Here is a 16588-nt window from a genome sequence, read left to right as displayed (position 1 = left end):
TAGTGCTAATCAAATTTTGGTAAAGTTTTATATAGGTATTTGTCGCTGTTCAGCATTTTAAGACTTCCTAATTTTTATGAGTTACCCTAAATTACGCATCTTTATAAATTACTATTTTAGAATGAAGTATTAATTGTTCTCCTGTAAAAACACGTGACACTGAGTAGAACAGGTCACTGTCATTGTACTTGACAATCTATCTGACAGGGCCTTAAATGACACTTACTCTTGGCTGTACAGTGCCAGGTGAGGAAGAGTGATACTGATTTGTTTCTGATGTTGGCATCATCAGGATCTGCCATGACCCAAAAGGAATTATCTTTTAAGCACAGGAGACTGATTGCCTCTCTTGTGTTGCTGTGCAGCTCATGTGAACACACACAGAAACCTAATTTTTAATAGATAATTTTAAACCACTTTAACAGAATAATGAAAAAACTGTGTAGAATATACTTACAGGCCATACGCTGAGTTGACTGCTAAGCTGGTTATCTGTTGAGGAGGTTCTCCGCTCACCCACACTAGCTGGATAACTAGCTCAATTTGGTAGCCTGGAGACTGCTTGAGAGGAGAATTTTTAACTCTGCAAAGTAAACAAAACATGCTATCTTTTTATGACTCTCCAGTCTCCATGTTTTCCTTATGGGCTTAGAATTCATTAAATTCTACACCACACTGGACTTCAGAAAGTTGGAAAATTGCAAAAAATCAACACATAAAAACTACTAGGAAAAAAACACATTGGAACTGGTCATTCACTTCTTTAAGGGCCCTTTTGATTCATTATCTAATTGAAAATTAATTGAGCAATGATGACAAACACTTCATTTCTCCCCTCTTCACAGCAAGGCATAACAGCGTTAGCATGCTGTATTGACTTGAATAAAGGCGTTCAGTGTCTAAAAGGAATGTATTACCCATTCTTTTCAGAGTTCCCAAAAGAACTCTGATTTAGAGAACGGAAGGGGGTGAGGGGTGCACGTGGAAGCAGCATACTGAAAAGGGAAATGGAAGCACAATGTACTGAGACAAATGCAAACAAAAAGCTAATGATACAATAAAAAAAAAATGAAAGCAAGGTAAATTATTATAATGGTAAATCAGTTGTATGGAATGAACCTGGGAATGTAGGAACTGAAGAGTCTGGAAAGATTGTGTTTGCATGCTGATGAAAAAACTCATTAATGTCCTGCAGAAAGGATTAGGTCTTTCATCTTTTAAGGTGAAAAAAGTTACATAGAACAAAACCTCCTCCGGTTCCTGAATTCCTCTTATTTTACCCACTCATTCTTATTAATGCATATTTTGGTTTGCCAATATTTTACAAAAATTCAGAATTTTCTGATTTTTCTACTCTGTCCAGTTTTCTTTAGAAAGACACTTCTGCAACTCAGTACAACCAATAATACATGAAAATTCCCACCCAGAGAAAACAACCTCATCAGAATTAGTTATTTTCTGGATGGACGCACTCAAAGAATTAAAATCCAAGTTGGGACCTTAAAACTTCAGAAAACAAAAAGTACATACATATCTTAATTATATATCTGAAAATGAAGTTCAATATACATTCTGTAAGGAAAAGTGCTGGTCCAGAGGCCTCATAATGCACTCTTGTAGAAGAGTAAAAGAGATTGTTGTCTTCTAACTTTCATTTCTCAAATGAGTAAAAGTTCACACACGAAGAACCTTAAGGAAAAAACTTCCAATTTAAAAAAAATCTGAAAATTGGTCGAAGACCTACACTGCGAGCACTATGAGGCATCATGCAAAATGACGATCCATGAGAATGGGACATTTATTTAATTGTGTCTCCTGTTCCCAAAATACAAAGTAGTTCCCTTAGAGAGTTATGAAAAAACTATATTTATAAGCCTAAAAAGAGTTACCTCTCAGTTAGTTATTTGTAAGCATTTTCATTGCTTTTGATTTGGCTCTAAAAACCTAAGGCTCTGGAAAACTAACAGGTGAAATCTATTCAGACACACTTGGCCTAAAGTTAAGGAGAGCCACAAAACAGTAAGTTGCCTATTCATTTCAATGGACAATAAGATTTCAAAGTAACTATATTGCTGCTATTGAAAACGTTTGCTCTAAAGCATGAGCATCTATAATTATACTAACATCTATGCCAAATTTTCCTAAAGCAGGCAGCAGTCATAAGGTAAGAATTTTCAGATTTTTTTTTTTAAATCAGCTTATGAAGTTTAAAGAAAGTAAGATTGCAATATTAATTTCTTAAAACAGAACTCAACTTTCAGATATTTGGAAAACGTTGCTCTAAGAAATAAAACATTTTCACCAACAATGACATTTCTGTAATAATATCAAATTACGTATATTCTCACCACATATTCTTGTAAAGTTTCACACTCAACAAAAGTATAACAATATACTTACTTTAAACATGGGACATTATCACGAAGTCCATCAGATGAACTGCTGCTAGTAGATGGATGAGACTGGGGAACAATGGACTGAGGATTGGAACCTGTGCCTGGAGTTGGTAAAGGTGGCACCTGCTCGCCATCTGGAGATTCAACATCATTTATTTCATATAACAGACGTACTTCCAGCATCTGTAAATTAAAGTAAAAAAAATTATCAGTAAACTCTGCCTTTCAAAAAACTAGATATGAAATAAATGAAGCGCAACTGAAGATACTAGTGATAAAAGATACATCCAGGACTTTCCCATCTTTTAAAAGATAACAGTAGTTTAATAAACAATGCAACCTAAACACACACATGTAGTCTTCAGAAATACAGTCATGCTAACTACTGCAGACTGAATATCTGAAGATTGCTAAAACTTGAAAATCTAACCGATTTCCCAATATTTAAAAGTTTGCTGCTTAATATTGGAGAGAAATTAAATACTGGATACAAGACCCATTTAATTATCATTCTGTGCACACAAGAAATTCTCAGTTATGAAGATGATTTGCTTTATGTAGTTCAGGAATGCTAAAACTAGGAAGAGCTGAAGGCATATAGACAGCTCCACTTTATACTGTTGTAGCACTGTACACATGGGACTTAGTTCAATGTTTGATGTTGCACTGAACTAGAGCATACATTTTAAAGAACTGTAAGTTCATTGCAACTTCAGATTTCCTTCTACTGGATCTATATAATATTACTATTAACTGTAGTGCAGAGTAAAGAAAGTTTTCTGCTGTTTTATTCTCATCATCTGCAAAGTAGAACTTAACTCATGGACTGAAACAAAGAACTACACAGTAATTTTTAAAGCATTCCTAGTACTGAAGAATAGTTTGCTAGGGGATGATTTGTAAAAATCATTTAGAAAAACTATTCCCTCAGAAGGGAATGTACTTGTACTAAGTAAACACCAGAACAAAAAAAATATGCCTCATCTCCTTAAACTGAGACTTATCTGAAAAGGGCAGAATAAGAGGGGCAGGGGAAAAAAAAAACCAAAACCAAACTACATCACGATTAATGCTTTACTTCGAACATATAACATTTTATAATTAAATGGCTTCAAGTTAGCTTTCAGCTCATACGTTCATATAAGTAAAGTTGCATATGTGTGTCTGATTTAACAAAGGACTTCTCAGACTCTTGTAATAGAACTCGTCATTGTATCTTATACAGAATAAAACAGCGACACACCAAAGTCCTTAACAGACCTTAGTGCATGTCTGGCATGCTTCTACCCTCCCAGCTCTGCATACTGCAGAAGTTTTGCCAAGACAGATGGTAATTATTAAGAATCAAGGAAAAAGAAGGAATCAACTCCCTAAAAGCTTTGAAAATTCTTCAACTCCACATCTCATTCACTTCTGTTTTCATTTTACCTTTGATACAGCCAAATTTTGATCCACTATTTCCTTGGTTAGATAGAACAAAGAAATATTATTGGCTGCAGAACCTGAAAAAGCCAATGAAAACCAAAATCTTGGTGTCCAATATTCACCTTTGCTGAATTTCATAATTTATTATTTTTCCTCCACAAAATACATCTCATTTTGAGGCAATTGTTTTTGTCCATTTCACTAATAAAATGAAAGACATTGAAGTAGTAAATTGCTACAACAGTCCTATTATAGCTAAATCCTACAAAGTTAAAAAATGGTTATACTCATTACCGGAATGACTTCTGTTGTCACTTCCTGCTTGCTGAACCTGTAAATAATGACATGCGCAGAAACTCCAGCTATGCACAGCATTCTGCTTTCTGGACACCATGAGATGATCTGAATAGCATATGGATCTTCATCTACTATATCTGTGTTTGGCCTGTCATCTTTATTCCGTGATTTTTCAAATACTTTGGCTGTTTTTAGCTTATAGAGTACTTGCAGCGTTACTAGGAACAAACCAAAAGAGATAAAAATTAGTTTTGATCTAAAGAGATAGTTTTCTCTTGTTAATTTTTTTTTTAATTTAGAAACGTCTCTTCATAAAGCCACTATATTCAACAAAAGAGGACAGAGTAGAAGTACTGAATATCTGTGCCTGTGCAGTGCACCACTTCCCCAATGCAGGCTGACTTAGTATAAAAGCAACACCAAAACACCACTTTTCCTGAGATACATACTAAGCTTCAGTTATAAACTAAGCCCTCACAGCTTCTCAAGGCTTAACTATACTTAGGGATCTCGTTATAACAGTAACATCTAGTTACATACGCCATACCCACAACTTAAGCCTATCTATGGCAGAGAAAGTCAAGCTCCTTTCCTTTCTCCTTACAGTATTTCAAATCCGTGGCCTCTCACCTGCGTTCTCAGACTTAACAGCCCCAGTTCCTCCAATTTTTATTTTGTCCTGTCTGATCATTCAGAAGTGCTGCCCTCTGATCAGTCCACATTTTTCTTGATGGCGTGTTTCCTAGAACTGTTCTAGTGAGGCCTTGCCACAGTTTAAAATTGTGAAAGAATTACTCCATGTTGGTTTTACAGATATTCCCACTTATTTATCCCAATGATTTTTTTTTGCAATACTGACACTGCAGTCCATTAGACCTCCAATTTTTTTTTCCAGAACATAAGTTCTGAGTGTAAATCATTGATTCTATATTCAAATAAATTGTCTTGGATGCTATTCAAGAATTAGCAATATCATTCTCAATTGTAATTCTAATTCTTTCTTATATTTCCTTTCAGCTGTCTTGGTGTTGCTTTCAAACTTCACAGGCATATTCTCTAGTCAATGGCCCAAATCACTGCTACAAATACTAATCATATCATTAGAAAAACTTAATTTATAGCATCCTTTCTCCTCTTCCATATTTCAGTGGTTTTACCTGAATCACACTTCTGTAGTTCATCTGTAAGACTGTGCTATTAGAGAGATTTAAAAGTTTTAAAACCAAGATAAAGGATACTTGCAGTTTCTCCCTTAACAGGTTTATTTATCTGTTTTAGAAAGGAACTAGATGTCTTTAACAGGATCTCCTTTTGACAGATCTATGCTGAATAGAATTTTTAAGCACACAGAATCAATCAGGTTTGGTGTCCGTCCATCGTGTCGTTGTCCCCCCCCGCCCCCGGGTTTCCCCCCCACCTCAAAGTGAAATTAAAGATCTATAACACTCTAAATACTCTTCCTCCCAGTTTTTAAACATATACATTGCATCTGTTCCATCTCACACCCACACATGTCTTAGCATTTTGGAATCTCACCAGTCTTCCACAAGTTTTCAAAAACAACTGATAATGATTCCAAGATTGCTTCAAACAGCTTTTAAGTACCAAGAGTAAGGTTAGTCAGAACTAGATTAATTAAAACATCTAACTCTGTGTAGTCCATTCTAATTTGAATTCTTACTGCATTTGTCACTGTTAGCTGTGTAGACCATCACATGCAATTGGCCCTTTAACTGAAGAGAAAGTAAAATGGTATCAGACTCTTCAGGCCTGTTCAGTGTTCCACCAAAGAAAAGTGTCTTTATTTTACTGTTCTCCTGCCTTTCTTCACAAAGGCCTAGATCATTTTATTAGCACAAACTACTACTGGTTCCAATTCTCATTTTTAGATACTGTAATTTATAGGGAGCTGATGTCTTAAACACATGCCTCTCTCCTGTCTAAAAGGACAGAAATAACTTACTGAAATTCAATTGCACTAAAAAGGAATGCATTTGCCTGTCATGCATTTCTATGCTCAATAATGCATTTCTGAAGGTGCTTCTAAAAAATTTTAGAACTCTTCCATTCTAGCTGGCCCTTGGACTACCAGTGCATTTTCACTGAGGTGGTAAAAACAGTGAAACAATTAAGTAAGAAATAACGTTAATTTTATTTAATTTTAAATCAAAGTTTCCTATGGAGTTACTGACTCTACATGAGGCAGGAAATAACGAGAATGACTAGTCTGCAATTACATTCCATTAGAGAGATCAGTAAGTTCAGAAAACTCCTACTGCGCAGGAAAAAAATCTCTACTGAAAACACTTACTTGCTGAGGCATCCCAAAACTTGATTGACCCATCAGCATGCCTATGAAATATTAAAAAATTAATAAGATGGTAAAATGGTTAGTTGGAGTATTAGTCCTCTTTGCTACTGATTAGAAAATATATGGCTAACATTCTATTTTTATTAGTATTCTTAGTGACACTTTATTTTCACAATTTATTGGAAGCCGATATTTTACAAACATGTGCCCCCAATTACTTTGGACAGAAGGGGTTAAAAAAAACATTTGGAGACTAACTCCCTGAAATTCCACTGTACTGATACTAATTTACCATTTTAAACATTGCAGTTACCTGCATTTCCCATAAGCAGTTTGGTATACCTTACCATGTGTTGTTTCTTAAAAGATGCCCTTTATTTGGAGTGACACTTGTAAAGGAGATGCCTAAATATACTGTATTTCAGTGTAAATGAGTCACCTAACTTGTTTATTTATCCTTGAAGTTGAGAATCAGATGACTAGTTTTTTTCAGGACTGTCTCAAAGTCTCTGCAATGTGTCATATAAAGTGACAGTAATCCTCATTAGGGCTAATGGGCTGTTCTAAAAAAACTTTAGTAGTTCTCTCACTTTCAGTGATGCACTGCATGGTTATAAATTAAATTTTGTTTATGCTCCTTATAATAGTATTAGAAGGATCAGTCTCAGAAGCAATCAAAATGAACAGATTTAAGTATTCGGTTGTCCTTTTTGAAATAAAAAGCTTGGCTTCCCTTTGAGAACTGAACTCAATAACTATTTAATGGACTTCCTATGCTTTAAACCACTAATCAACTATTTTCCAAAAGTTAAAGAATAAAAGATCAGTTTTATCCAAGATATATTGATAGCAAGCAGACATAATCACAATACCACATCATAACAATAATCCCTGTAAAACACCTGCTATCACTTTGTTACTACCTTCTCTTCCACATTTTGCTTCACTTTCTTGTTAATGCCTCAAGAAGATTATGCAAATGACTTGTCTGGTGAACATAATTTTTAAATCATTCAAACCGCTCTTAGAACACTGTTTTCTATAAGAGGCACAAAATATTCTCAGTTCTACTCAGCTAAGAAAGTTATTACTACACTATGGTGTCACTTACCCTGTAATAATTATCTCTGGATAGCTCTGAGTGATCAAACCCCAGTTGCCTCCACTGATCGGCCATTCCTGAAAGATTAACAAATACACTGAGGAAGAAAACATCATACAGTGCAAAGTTAAGCCATTGAAATTACTGCAGATACTGCACATTCCAGTATTTCCCATGACTTCAAGAAGTAATTAGACCTATCCACTGCAGAGAAAAAACAAAAAATCAACAAGGGCTATAAACACCCCTGCTCCAGGAAGTCCCTTAGCTTCCAGGGATACTGCAATCGATGGGAGTACATCAGGAAAGCATGACTACAGGCTTGACATATGCTATATCCTCCCTAGACATCTACTATTAGCCACTGTCAAAGACAGGATAACAAGTCAGATGGAGCTTTGGTCTTAGTATGGCCACTCTAATGTTGTTTAGAGCTGTTGATATTCAGTGTTTTAAAATACATATGTACGTAGTAGATGTTGTACCTTCTTACTGTAACCTTGACGTTTCTGTCGAGCGCCAACTGAATAGAGTGCAGGTATGAGGTCCACAGGACAATCAGCAAAATATTCACAACAGGTAACTGGAGATTCATGTATAGTTAAAGGATAGGGATTCTCAAATATAGGGTACCTTTAATGGATGAAAGGGGAAGAAACTGTCAATCTAAGAAAAGCTTTTTTTTTTAAATGCAGAACACAAGTAAAACACTAAAGACGAAGTCTGCAGTCTTTTCGTATAGAAGAAAATAAATGCATATCAAATTAGATTATGAACAAATATACTATGCAACTTTACTGCTCATCCAGTACACTATGAAGATACTGTAGTACTCTAGATGGAACCTGAAGTTTGTACTGTTTCTAGAATATTTCTAGAACACTGCTATTCCCTATACTTTTGTTTTTAAAAGCTTACTATTTTAATGGCCTGTGGAAAAACTGAAGTTACCAAGTCCTAATTGTAGCAATGTGGAGCTATGAATTTATTTCTAACTCTTCAGTCTGTTCTTCCAGGGAGAAAGACAGGAAGACTCCACTTCTCACTTTGTATTATTATACTGTTCTTAGACAGAAAGTTGTCCAGCACTTTTCATAACCTACTTGCAACTCCAAGATCACTTTCTGAAAGTTATAGATAGCAACATTCAGTTACCAATTAGAAGCAAACACACACACATATACTCCCCACGACCACCTCCATCAGAAAAGCAACAGAGCCTTAACGAGGAAAAAGCCAATAATAGAGGTAAATATATCTGTGTTCAATGAACATATATCTCCAGAGAAATGCATATTATGCATACACTTCCCCCCGCCCCCCCCCTTTTTTTAGAGGCGAAAAGGAACACAGCTTCTCAACCCATCTAAAGGAAAAATTAGCAGCAGATGAAAACATTCTGCATACCAATAACTTTATACAGAGCTATCTGGAAAGCTAAAACAATCTTCTAAAAATTGAATGAAAGAGATGCTTAATTTTAACAAAATATGATAAACCCATATGACAACACAGGGCAAAAGGAAGCCTCCTGTAGCAAAAAAAAAAATCTATTGATTTTGTTGCTTTTTTCAGGTGTGAAACAATACTTTGCAAGTCAATCATAACAAAAACCATTATAAGTCTCCTAAAAACGTAACTGCTAAAGATTTTTTTAACATGAAATGGACAAGCCTTAACATAACTTCAAATTTCAGGCACTGCAAACTATTTCACTGAAGAAAAAAGCCTTGTACAAACCTTTTTGTTTCAAGCTCATTAAAACTTGTTTTATTAATCTTTCAACATATGAATGTTGGAAGCTTAATGCCATTGGTATATCAGAAACAAGTTTTGGATACAGCATATGGCCATGTAACATTGGGAAAATCTAAATGAAATTGCTCAGTAGCTGCGGAGATATGAGGACTAAACTTGACCTTCTTCCAAATTCGATAGTCTTCATTTTCTAAGGTATCACCATTGACTTTGAGGAGACATTTACAGGTTTTTGTTTTGCCCTAGAAGGATGTTCTTCAAAAGGATTTTTCTTCATTGACCATTGGTGACTTTTAATCTGGAACACTACAAAGATCTTATCCATCTGGTTCCTCTACTACTAATCCCTTAATAGTTAGTTGTTACAGCCTATACTAATTTCAAAACCCTTGATAAAATTTTGTAGGATCCAGGATTTTTAAATTGCCAGTAGAGTATACAGACTGTTCCGTAGATAAAGTAACAACAGACTCAAAATGTGTTAGGCAAGTATTAGTTGTGAAAACCGCAATAGGATACTGCTTTTAAGCAACCTCTTACCACAGCAGTAAACCATACATATACGATATTTATTGCATCAGTATTGAGTTACTTTAAGCAATGCAGAGAGCAATTCATTTGGCAATAAAATCAACAAATATTTATGTGATGACAACACCACTCAGTGTCAGCCAAAATTACCTGGCTTATCTGAACAGTTGTTCCCCCTGCTCCCTTCCCCAAATTTCCGAGCTCCCCTCATAGCACTAAGGAATCAACTTCAAAATAAACTGTGATAATTAAAAAGCAGCAGTGATCTATGAGTAATTTCTGTTGGTCAAGCCTGGAAAAAGTCACATAATATTCTATTAATCTACTACATATTATTTACTACATATATTTAATATTCAAAATTTTATGTTCTGGACAGGGAGGTATTATGGTAGATTAAAAAGCTATAGAGCAGAACAACAGGCTGATCACTGCAGCCAACCATTAAAAAGACTACACAAGATTCTTACCCATTTTGTGCAAGGTCAATCAGTACTAAGTCCTTTTCTAGGAGAACAACTACAGCATACGGTTCCTGAAAGTCTGAAAACAAGAAAGAATAAAGTTACTTATTGGTAAATGTAGCTCTTGCATGCACAGCCTCAAGAATGTGATCAGTCCTTGCACTCTGTCAGTCGAGTAGAAAAGCCACTTAGATGACTATAGTTTCTAAAGACATTTTATACACTCACCCCCCTGAATATGCCACGTTAAGATTGGAAAAGCCATGCCCTCCCTTTAATTCAACATTCTCAACTCTCTTCCAATTTGCTAGAACCATTTAAACAGTTCAAACAACAGGAAAAGGAACATGCAGAGGAACTTGCATAAGCAGTATTTTTGAGAAGCAGCCAATTACTGAACAATAACATCCTCCCACCCCCAAACTGCTTTTCCTCATATTCAGTGGGGTTTAAATTCTAATTGCTTACAAAATGGATTGAAAGACAGCTGACTTGACACTAAAATAAGAAAAGAGTTTCCAAAGCTTGTCTTGCCCTCTTTCAGACAGACCTCAAATTCTGAGCTAAGTAGTTTTACATACTCAGATGGAAGTTGACAGCTAAAAATACTGGTGTCATCAGCAATATAATACTATTAATCTGGGACAAATACCTAAACTATGATAAAAAAATCCCCTTCTGCAGAAGAGAGATTACAGGTTAGTGATGCACTTCATGTGAGTATTGGAATGAATAAAGTCACTAAAAGTTAAGAGTACTACACAAATGCTAATCAAGATTTAGCATTGACTGGAAAGGTCTTATGTGCTCAAATAAATATTGACGAACACACCTGCTGCAGTAACTACAGCTTAAAATTGTAATGCTACTTTTTGTCTGCACATGCTTTTGGGATTAAAAAAAGGAAAAAACCATGCAACCAATAATCAGCATTCTTCGAGAAGCAAAATAGGTTTTATAATAAACTATTCTATTATGATGCTTTGGGAAGTAAAACATACTTCAGACAATAGGGATAACAGATGTTGCTGCTGCAGTCTGATCCCCAGAGATAAAACAGAAAGGCAATAGTAAAGAAAATTCTGATGGGATAAAACTCCAGAGAGAAGAGGTCGAAGTACTGAGAGAAATCTTTACAGAGCCTACCATTAGGATATGGTGTTTCACAGAGGGTTAGAAAATCAACAATAGAATAATCCATTTCTAGCACAGCAGTACTTTTCCCATGCATAACTGTTAAACAGGGTCTTCTTCCTACAGTGTCATATGACAAGCCTCCTGAGAGAATGATGAAAGGCTCCCTGGAATAAAGCAAAGGCATTTAGGATCAAGCCAAGATAATACGTTAAAAGAGATCGGGCAGTTTTTGTAACCTTATAATAAAGTTCAATGAGATATCATTAAGCAGAAATACATTAAGAATAATGCAAAGCAGCTCTCCATGCCACGTGTAGCTTGGGTATGTGTTTCCCCCCTACCACCATACACAAAATTCAATGAACTACTCCTACCGCATAACTAAATGGCTGAGTATAGCAAAGCAAAAATATTTCTTCTAGTCTTGAGAAAAGAGATTAGAGGCTTCCCTTCAAAATTTTTTTAAAAGTCTTTACAGAAACATATTTTTAAATACATCCACATTTTCTCCAATATGCACATAATATACAGTTTAGCATTTCATTTATTGAAAAACAAGATGAAGTAAATGTATTTGTTTTACTAGGTATTTTCTTCTTTCCTGATTATCAAAAGTCATCACTCATTTTAATACTGTTTCTGTTTAAAATAGGGCATAATACGTCTTATAAACAGTCATTCTGCTCTTTAAGTATACAGCTCAAAAAATTCCACCAATTGCCTCAAATTCCAGGTTATATTTCTGGAAGAAAAATAGGCACTTAAAGTGTGAAATTCCTCTGATCTACTTTTATGCTCACTTTAGATAGGAATCCTACCCTTTGTTTGTGTCTGCCTTGGAAGCAGCTAATATGTCAGCATCTGGAGAAGATTTGTAGGGAAAGCAAGCCATCCTGACATACTGTGAAAAAGAGGCTGAAGAGATCTTTTATTTTTTGTCTTTTCATATAACACCATCTTTCCCATACTGTCTAAACGGCTTTCACTAGTTAGCATTTGAAACACAAACATGACAGATTAGGTGCATCTATCTTCTTGAAAACTGTGTATGAAGGGTTTAGTTCATGCACGTGCTGCCCTTCATGAATTTAAGGCTTGTCTGAAATGTGCTCTGTGTTTGTAGCATTGAAGGCAAAGCAGACTGAGATAAACTTTCAGTTTCTACAATTATTTCACAATCTGCCTGATCCTTCAGAAAGCCCTGTGACTGAAGAGCTGACAGGATCAAAGAGTTCTGTTGGCTGAAGAAGAGACCTCAAAGGAAGGGCCATAAATTAGACCATGGGTCCACCGACATCAATATCCTGCCTCCAACAGCAGCCGAAAGTGTATTTCTAGAAGAGGAGTAAGTTTTCTCCAAGTTTTCATTTAATCTCAATTCTTCATATTGGAACTTCACACAATCTTTTATGGTCAGGTCCACGAATTTCAGGAAAAGGACAAACTTTAATTTAGCCTGATATTTTTCAGGATGTCAATGAAGAGAAAAATACTGGTGTGATGTACTTGCAGTATCTCATTGTGCTGGAATGATTTATTGCAGTATTTTTTGTCTACACAAAATTGTTAGTTTTTTTAAACAATAATGCTGTCAGGACAACGTGCAGTAATTATTAGACTTGCGGGTTCACCAAGATCAACTGACAATAACAAAGTGATAAACTTCAGTTTCTAAGTTTCATACATCACAGTGAAAACTGCATGCTGGTTTCTCCCGTTTTTATTTCTCAAGGTAATCAGATTGCTTTGGGCAGGCTTGCCAGAGCCTGTATCCTTACGAAGCAAAGAATGGAAGAGCTAAGAATAGATTATATGGATCTGTCACATGGATTTTTCACAGATGAATCAAAAGTTAAAGTTGATTTTAGTCTGCCAGAAAGACTAATACAGGTTTGTGTATGAACTTTTCATATTTTCATGAAACCATGGATTTACCACGAACACAAGCTGTGCATTTTCTATTTAAATACTTAGTGTTGTCCTTCAGTTGTGGTACATATTAAAAGGTTAATGCACATGAATGTTAAATAGAATTGCATAATTTAAAAGAAAAATTAAAAATATTGTACTTTATGTAATAGATAAGATTGATCCAACTTTGATAGTTACATTTTACCTACTGAAACAATGGAAAACATTTAACAAAGCAGTGCTCAGCTCTTAAAGAATTGCTATATATCATTTTTAGCAGATGCTAATACAGAGGTTCTTCTTTGAAACAGTTCTGCTTCAGCAGGTTTGGAAGCAATCCCTTTACATGAATCTCCTCATCAGTTAAATCTGTAAAATTACTTTGGGAACACTATAAAAAATTCACTACAAAGGGGGGCAATGTTTCATCAAAAAAAATTTCAGAAAACACAGGATTAGGTCTTGCAGTGTATGAAAACATAATAGAACTGAGAGCCGAGTGACTCACAACCCTGGAGGATGTTTCTGCTCAATTTTAGAAGTAAACTGTCAAATGTCAGCCAGTTTCTGGCAATCTGGATGTGAGAGAGAACAGTATGTACAGAAGTCAGGCCATTGGTACCAGTTGGCTTGCTTTTCAAACCATGGGTGAATCTGTCAAGAAGTTAATCCCTAGTAATAAAAGTGGAAAAGACTTCAAGAGTTAGTTCAGCTTAAGACTGGAAATCTTGAAGTAGTAGTGAAATTCATTTCGGCAAGTGTGCTTTTGAACTGACAAGCTCACACAACAAAATAGTACTATTCAAACTAAATTAACAGATCAAGATCTTTTACATATCTGGAGACCTCATTATTATTGTAACCTCTGGGTCCCAATTATATATATCCATCTTGCTAAGAGGTACTGCTCTACAGTTAGTCAATGACAGCTGCATTAGGTACCAAGACAATACCCTTTTTGATTATGTTTTATGGGGAGACTTTTGAGCTGTAATTTCTATTACACAGAGCTCTAGTAGTGAATAATAAGCTTGGGCAATTTTACCATAATGCTAATATCAACCGGAGTAAAATATTTTAAGAGACTGAATCTGGAGGGGTAGGAAATGGCATTAGGAAGCTCAAGAGCTTCTCTAGATTCACTTTAGACAGAAAAGTATGCATAAAAGGCAACATGGAAACCATTTCAGCAAGATCAAAAGGTAACCTACCTTTGGAACTCATCGCTTCACAAAGAGATGGAGTATTTTAGACAAATGGCTGGAGAACAATGACTTTATGCTCTGGGATTGGAAAATTATGCCCGTTTGCTCAACGAATATACCAAGAACTTGCCTTTTCGACCCCCTAGCCCAGGTATAGGACGACTGTCAATAGTAACCTTTCTACATATATTCTCCCAGAAATAAAGCTACAGACATACTATTGTTGTAGGGTGAACAACTTTGGATTTGGAGACTTCACAGGCACTATCTGCAGCAGACTTAAAAAAACCCCAAAAAACCCAACAACAGAAAAAACACAAACTTAAGAGATAAATAGATGATTTGTGAGAACCAGAAAAAGCCTCATGTCCTCCTGTTTCCCCAACTCCAGCTTCACAATATGGAGAACATAATGGAGGGAAAATGTGAGAAAGCATTAATAAGAGCTGCAACAGTAGAAAGAATAGTGTCTGTAGCCCCTACTACAGGTTGTAATCAGTTATCTTCCTTCCTTCTGTGTGGTTCTGGATACCTTTTCTCAAAAAAAGCTTATTAGAATTAGCAGCAGTAAAGAAAACAAGATCACATCAATGAAGTATTTTCCACATGAGGAGATACCGAAACAAACGCAGATCCTAGACCACTCTGGATGAGGAGCAAGAAAGAAGGGGTGACAGAAAGATGTTAGAGTTCCATATAGAGCATGAAAAAAGTGAACATGGAACAGTTACTCACTGCTTTTCACAATAAAGAAGTTAGGTGAAATAACTTAAATATACATTAAACAGTACCTCTTAAATATGTTGTAAGCTTTTTGGTTTTGTTTTCTTTTATGGCTGTTGTGGTTTAACCCCAGCCAGCAACTAAGCACCACGCAGCCGCTTCCCTCTCCCCCCTCCTAGTGGGGTGGGGAGGAGGAGGGGAAAAAAAAAAAAAAAAGTAAAACTCATGGGTTGAGATAAGAACAGTTTAATAACTGAAGTAAAATAAAATACACTACTAATTAAGAATAATAATAATATAAATTGGAATGAAAAGGAATATAACAAAAAAGGAAATAACACCCAAGAAAAGACAAGTCATGCACAACACAATTGCTCACCACCCGCTGACCGATGCCCCAGCAGCGATCCGCCCCTCCTGGCCAACTCCCCCCTGTTTATATACTGGGCATGACACTCCATGGTATGGAATACCCCTTTGGCTAGTTCAGGTCAGCTGCCCTGGCTACGCTCCCTCCCAGCTTCTTGCACACCTGCTTGCTGGCAGAGCATGGGAAACTGAAAAGTCCTTGGCTTAAGATAAGCGCTACTTAGCAACAACTAAAACATCAGAGTGTTATCAAGATCATTCTCACACTAAATCCAGAACACAGCACTGTACCAGCAACTAGGAAGAAAATTAACTCTATCCCAGCCGAAACCAGGACAACGGGGTTTTTTGGTTTGTTTTCGAAGAACAGTTAGAGCAGACTGCTATATTGATTTGTTTCTTATACTCTTTCAGTAGCTAGAAAAAATTTGGTCCTGTCCAGGAATGATTCTCCTCTGTGCTACAGAAATTAAACCATGAACAACAAGTGACAGTGCTTTAGCTGAAAGTCAAAATTGTATCATGTTCATACCTAATCGATTTCAATTGGTAAAGAGAAAAACCATCAAAATTTTAAGCATTGAGGGGTAGTTCTTCTCACAAGAATTTTTAAGGCAAGGCAGATTACAATTCAAACTGAATATTGAAGTGTGAACTGACATACATGTAGCAGTAAATGAATGGAGATTTTCAGTGCACTGCTTCACCACCACTTTGTGGGTTTTTTTTTTTTTTCTTTTTAATTAAAGTTCTGGAAGAGTATCACAACAGTTATAGATTTACAAGTACACTGAAGATGGAGAAAATATTAGAAAGAAAATATTAAATTGAAATGCAGCAAAATTTTCAGTTTGGATGAACACTGGAAAATGAGAGGTCTAACAGAAAAAAGCCCACACTAGGAAAAAGTAGTCTCCCCAATGAACCATGTATTCTTAGAAATACTAGAGCAAGCTCCT

The 16588-nt window shown here is 35.8% G+C and overlaps 1 protein-coding gene across 5 annotated transcripts in view; it reads right to left on the bottom strand.

Moving 5' to 3' along the window:
- The window catches only part of STXBP5 (syntaxin binding protein 5), a 116978-nt gene that overhangs the window by 36014 nt on the left and 64376 nt on the right, over positions 1-16588 (bottom strand). For all 5 annotated transcript variants that reach the window (XM_050893450.1, XM_050893445.1, XM_050893446.1 and 2 more), the window contains exons 10-17: positions 11431-11585; positions 10291-10363; positions 8017-8164; positions 7541-7608; positions 6430-6470; positions 4116-4336; positions 2401-2579; positions 458-583 (exon numbers count right to left, since the gene is read on the bottom strand). In XM_050893450.1, the coding sequence (XP_050749407.1) occupies positions 458-583; positions 2401-2579; positions 4116-4336; positions 6430-6470; positions 7541-7608; positions 8017-8164; positions 10291-10363; positions 11431-11585 (1011 nt within the window). The remainder of the gene's footprint in view (positions 1-457; positions 584-2400; positions 2580-4115; positions 4337-6429; positions 6471-7540; positions 7609-8016; positions 8165-10290; positions 10364-11430; positions 11586-16588) is intronic.

The sequence above is a fragment of the Gymnogyps californianus genome, chromosome 3 (genome assembly GCF_018139145.2).
Source record: "Gymnogyps californianus isolate 813 chromosome 3, ASM1813914v2, whole genome shotgun sequence".
Lineage (NCBI taxonomy): Eukaryota > Metazoa > Chordata > Aves > Accipitriformes > Cathartidae > Gymnogyps > Gymnogyps californianus.
Note: the sequence above shows the minus strand (reverse complement) of the source record. Positions and strands in the feature narration are given on the sequence as shown.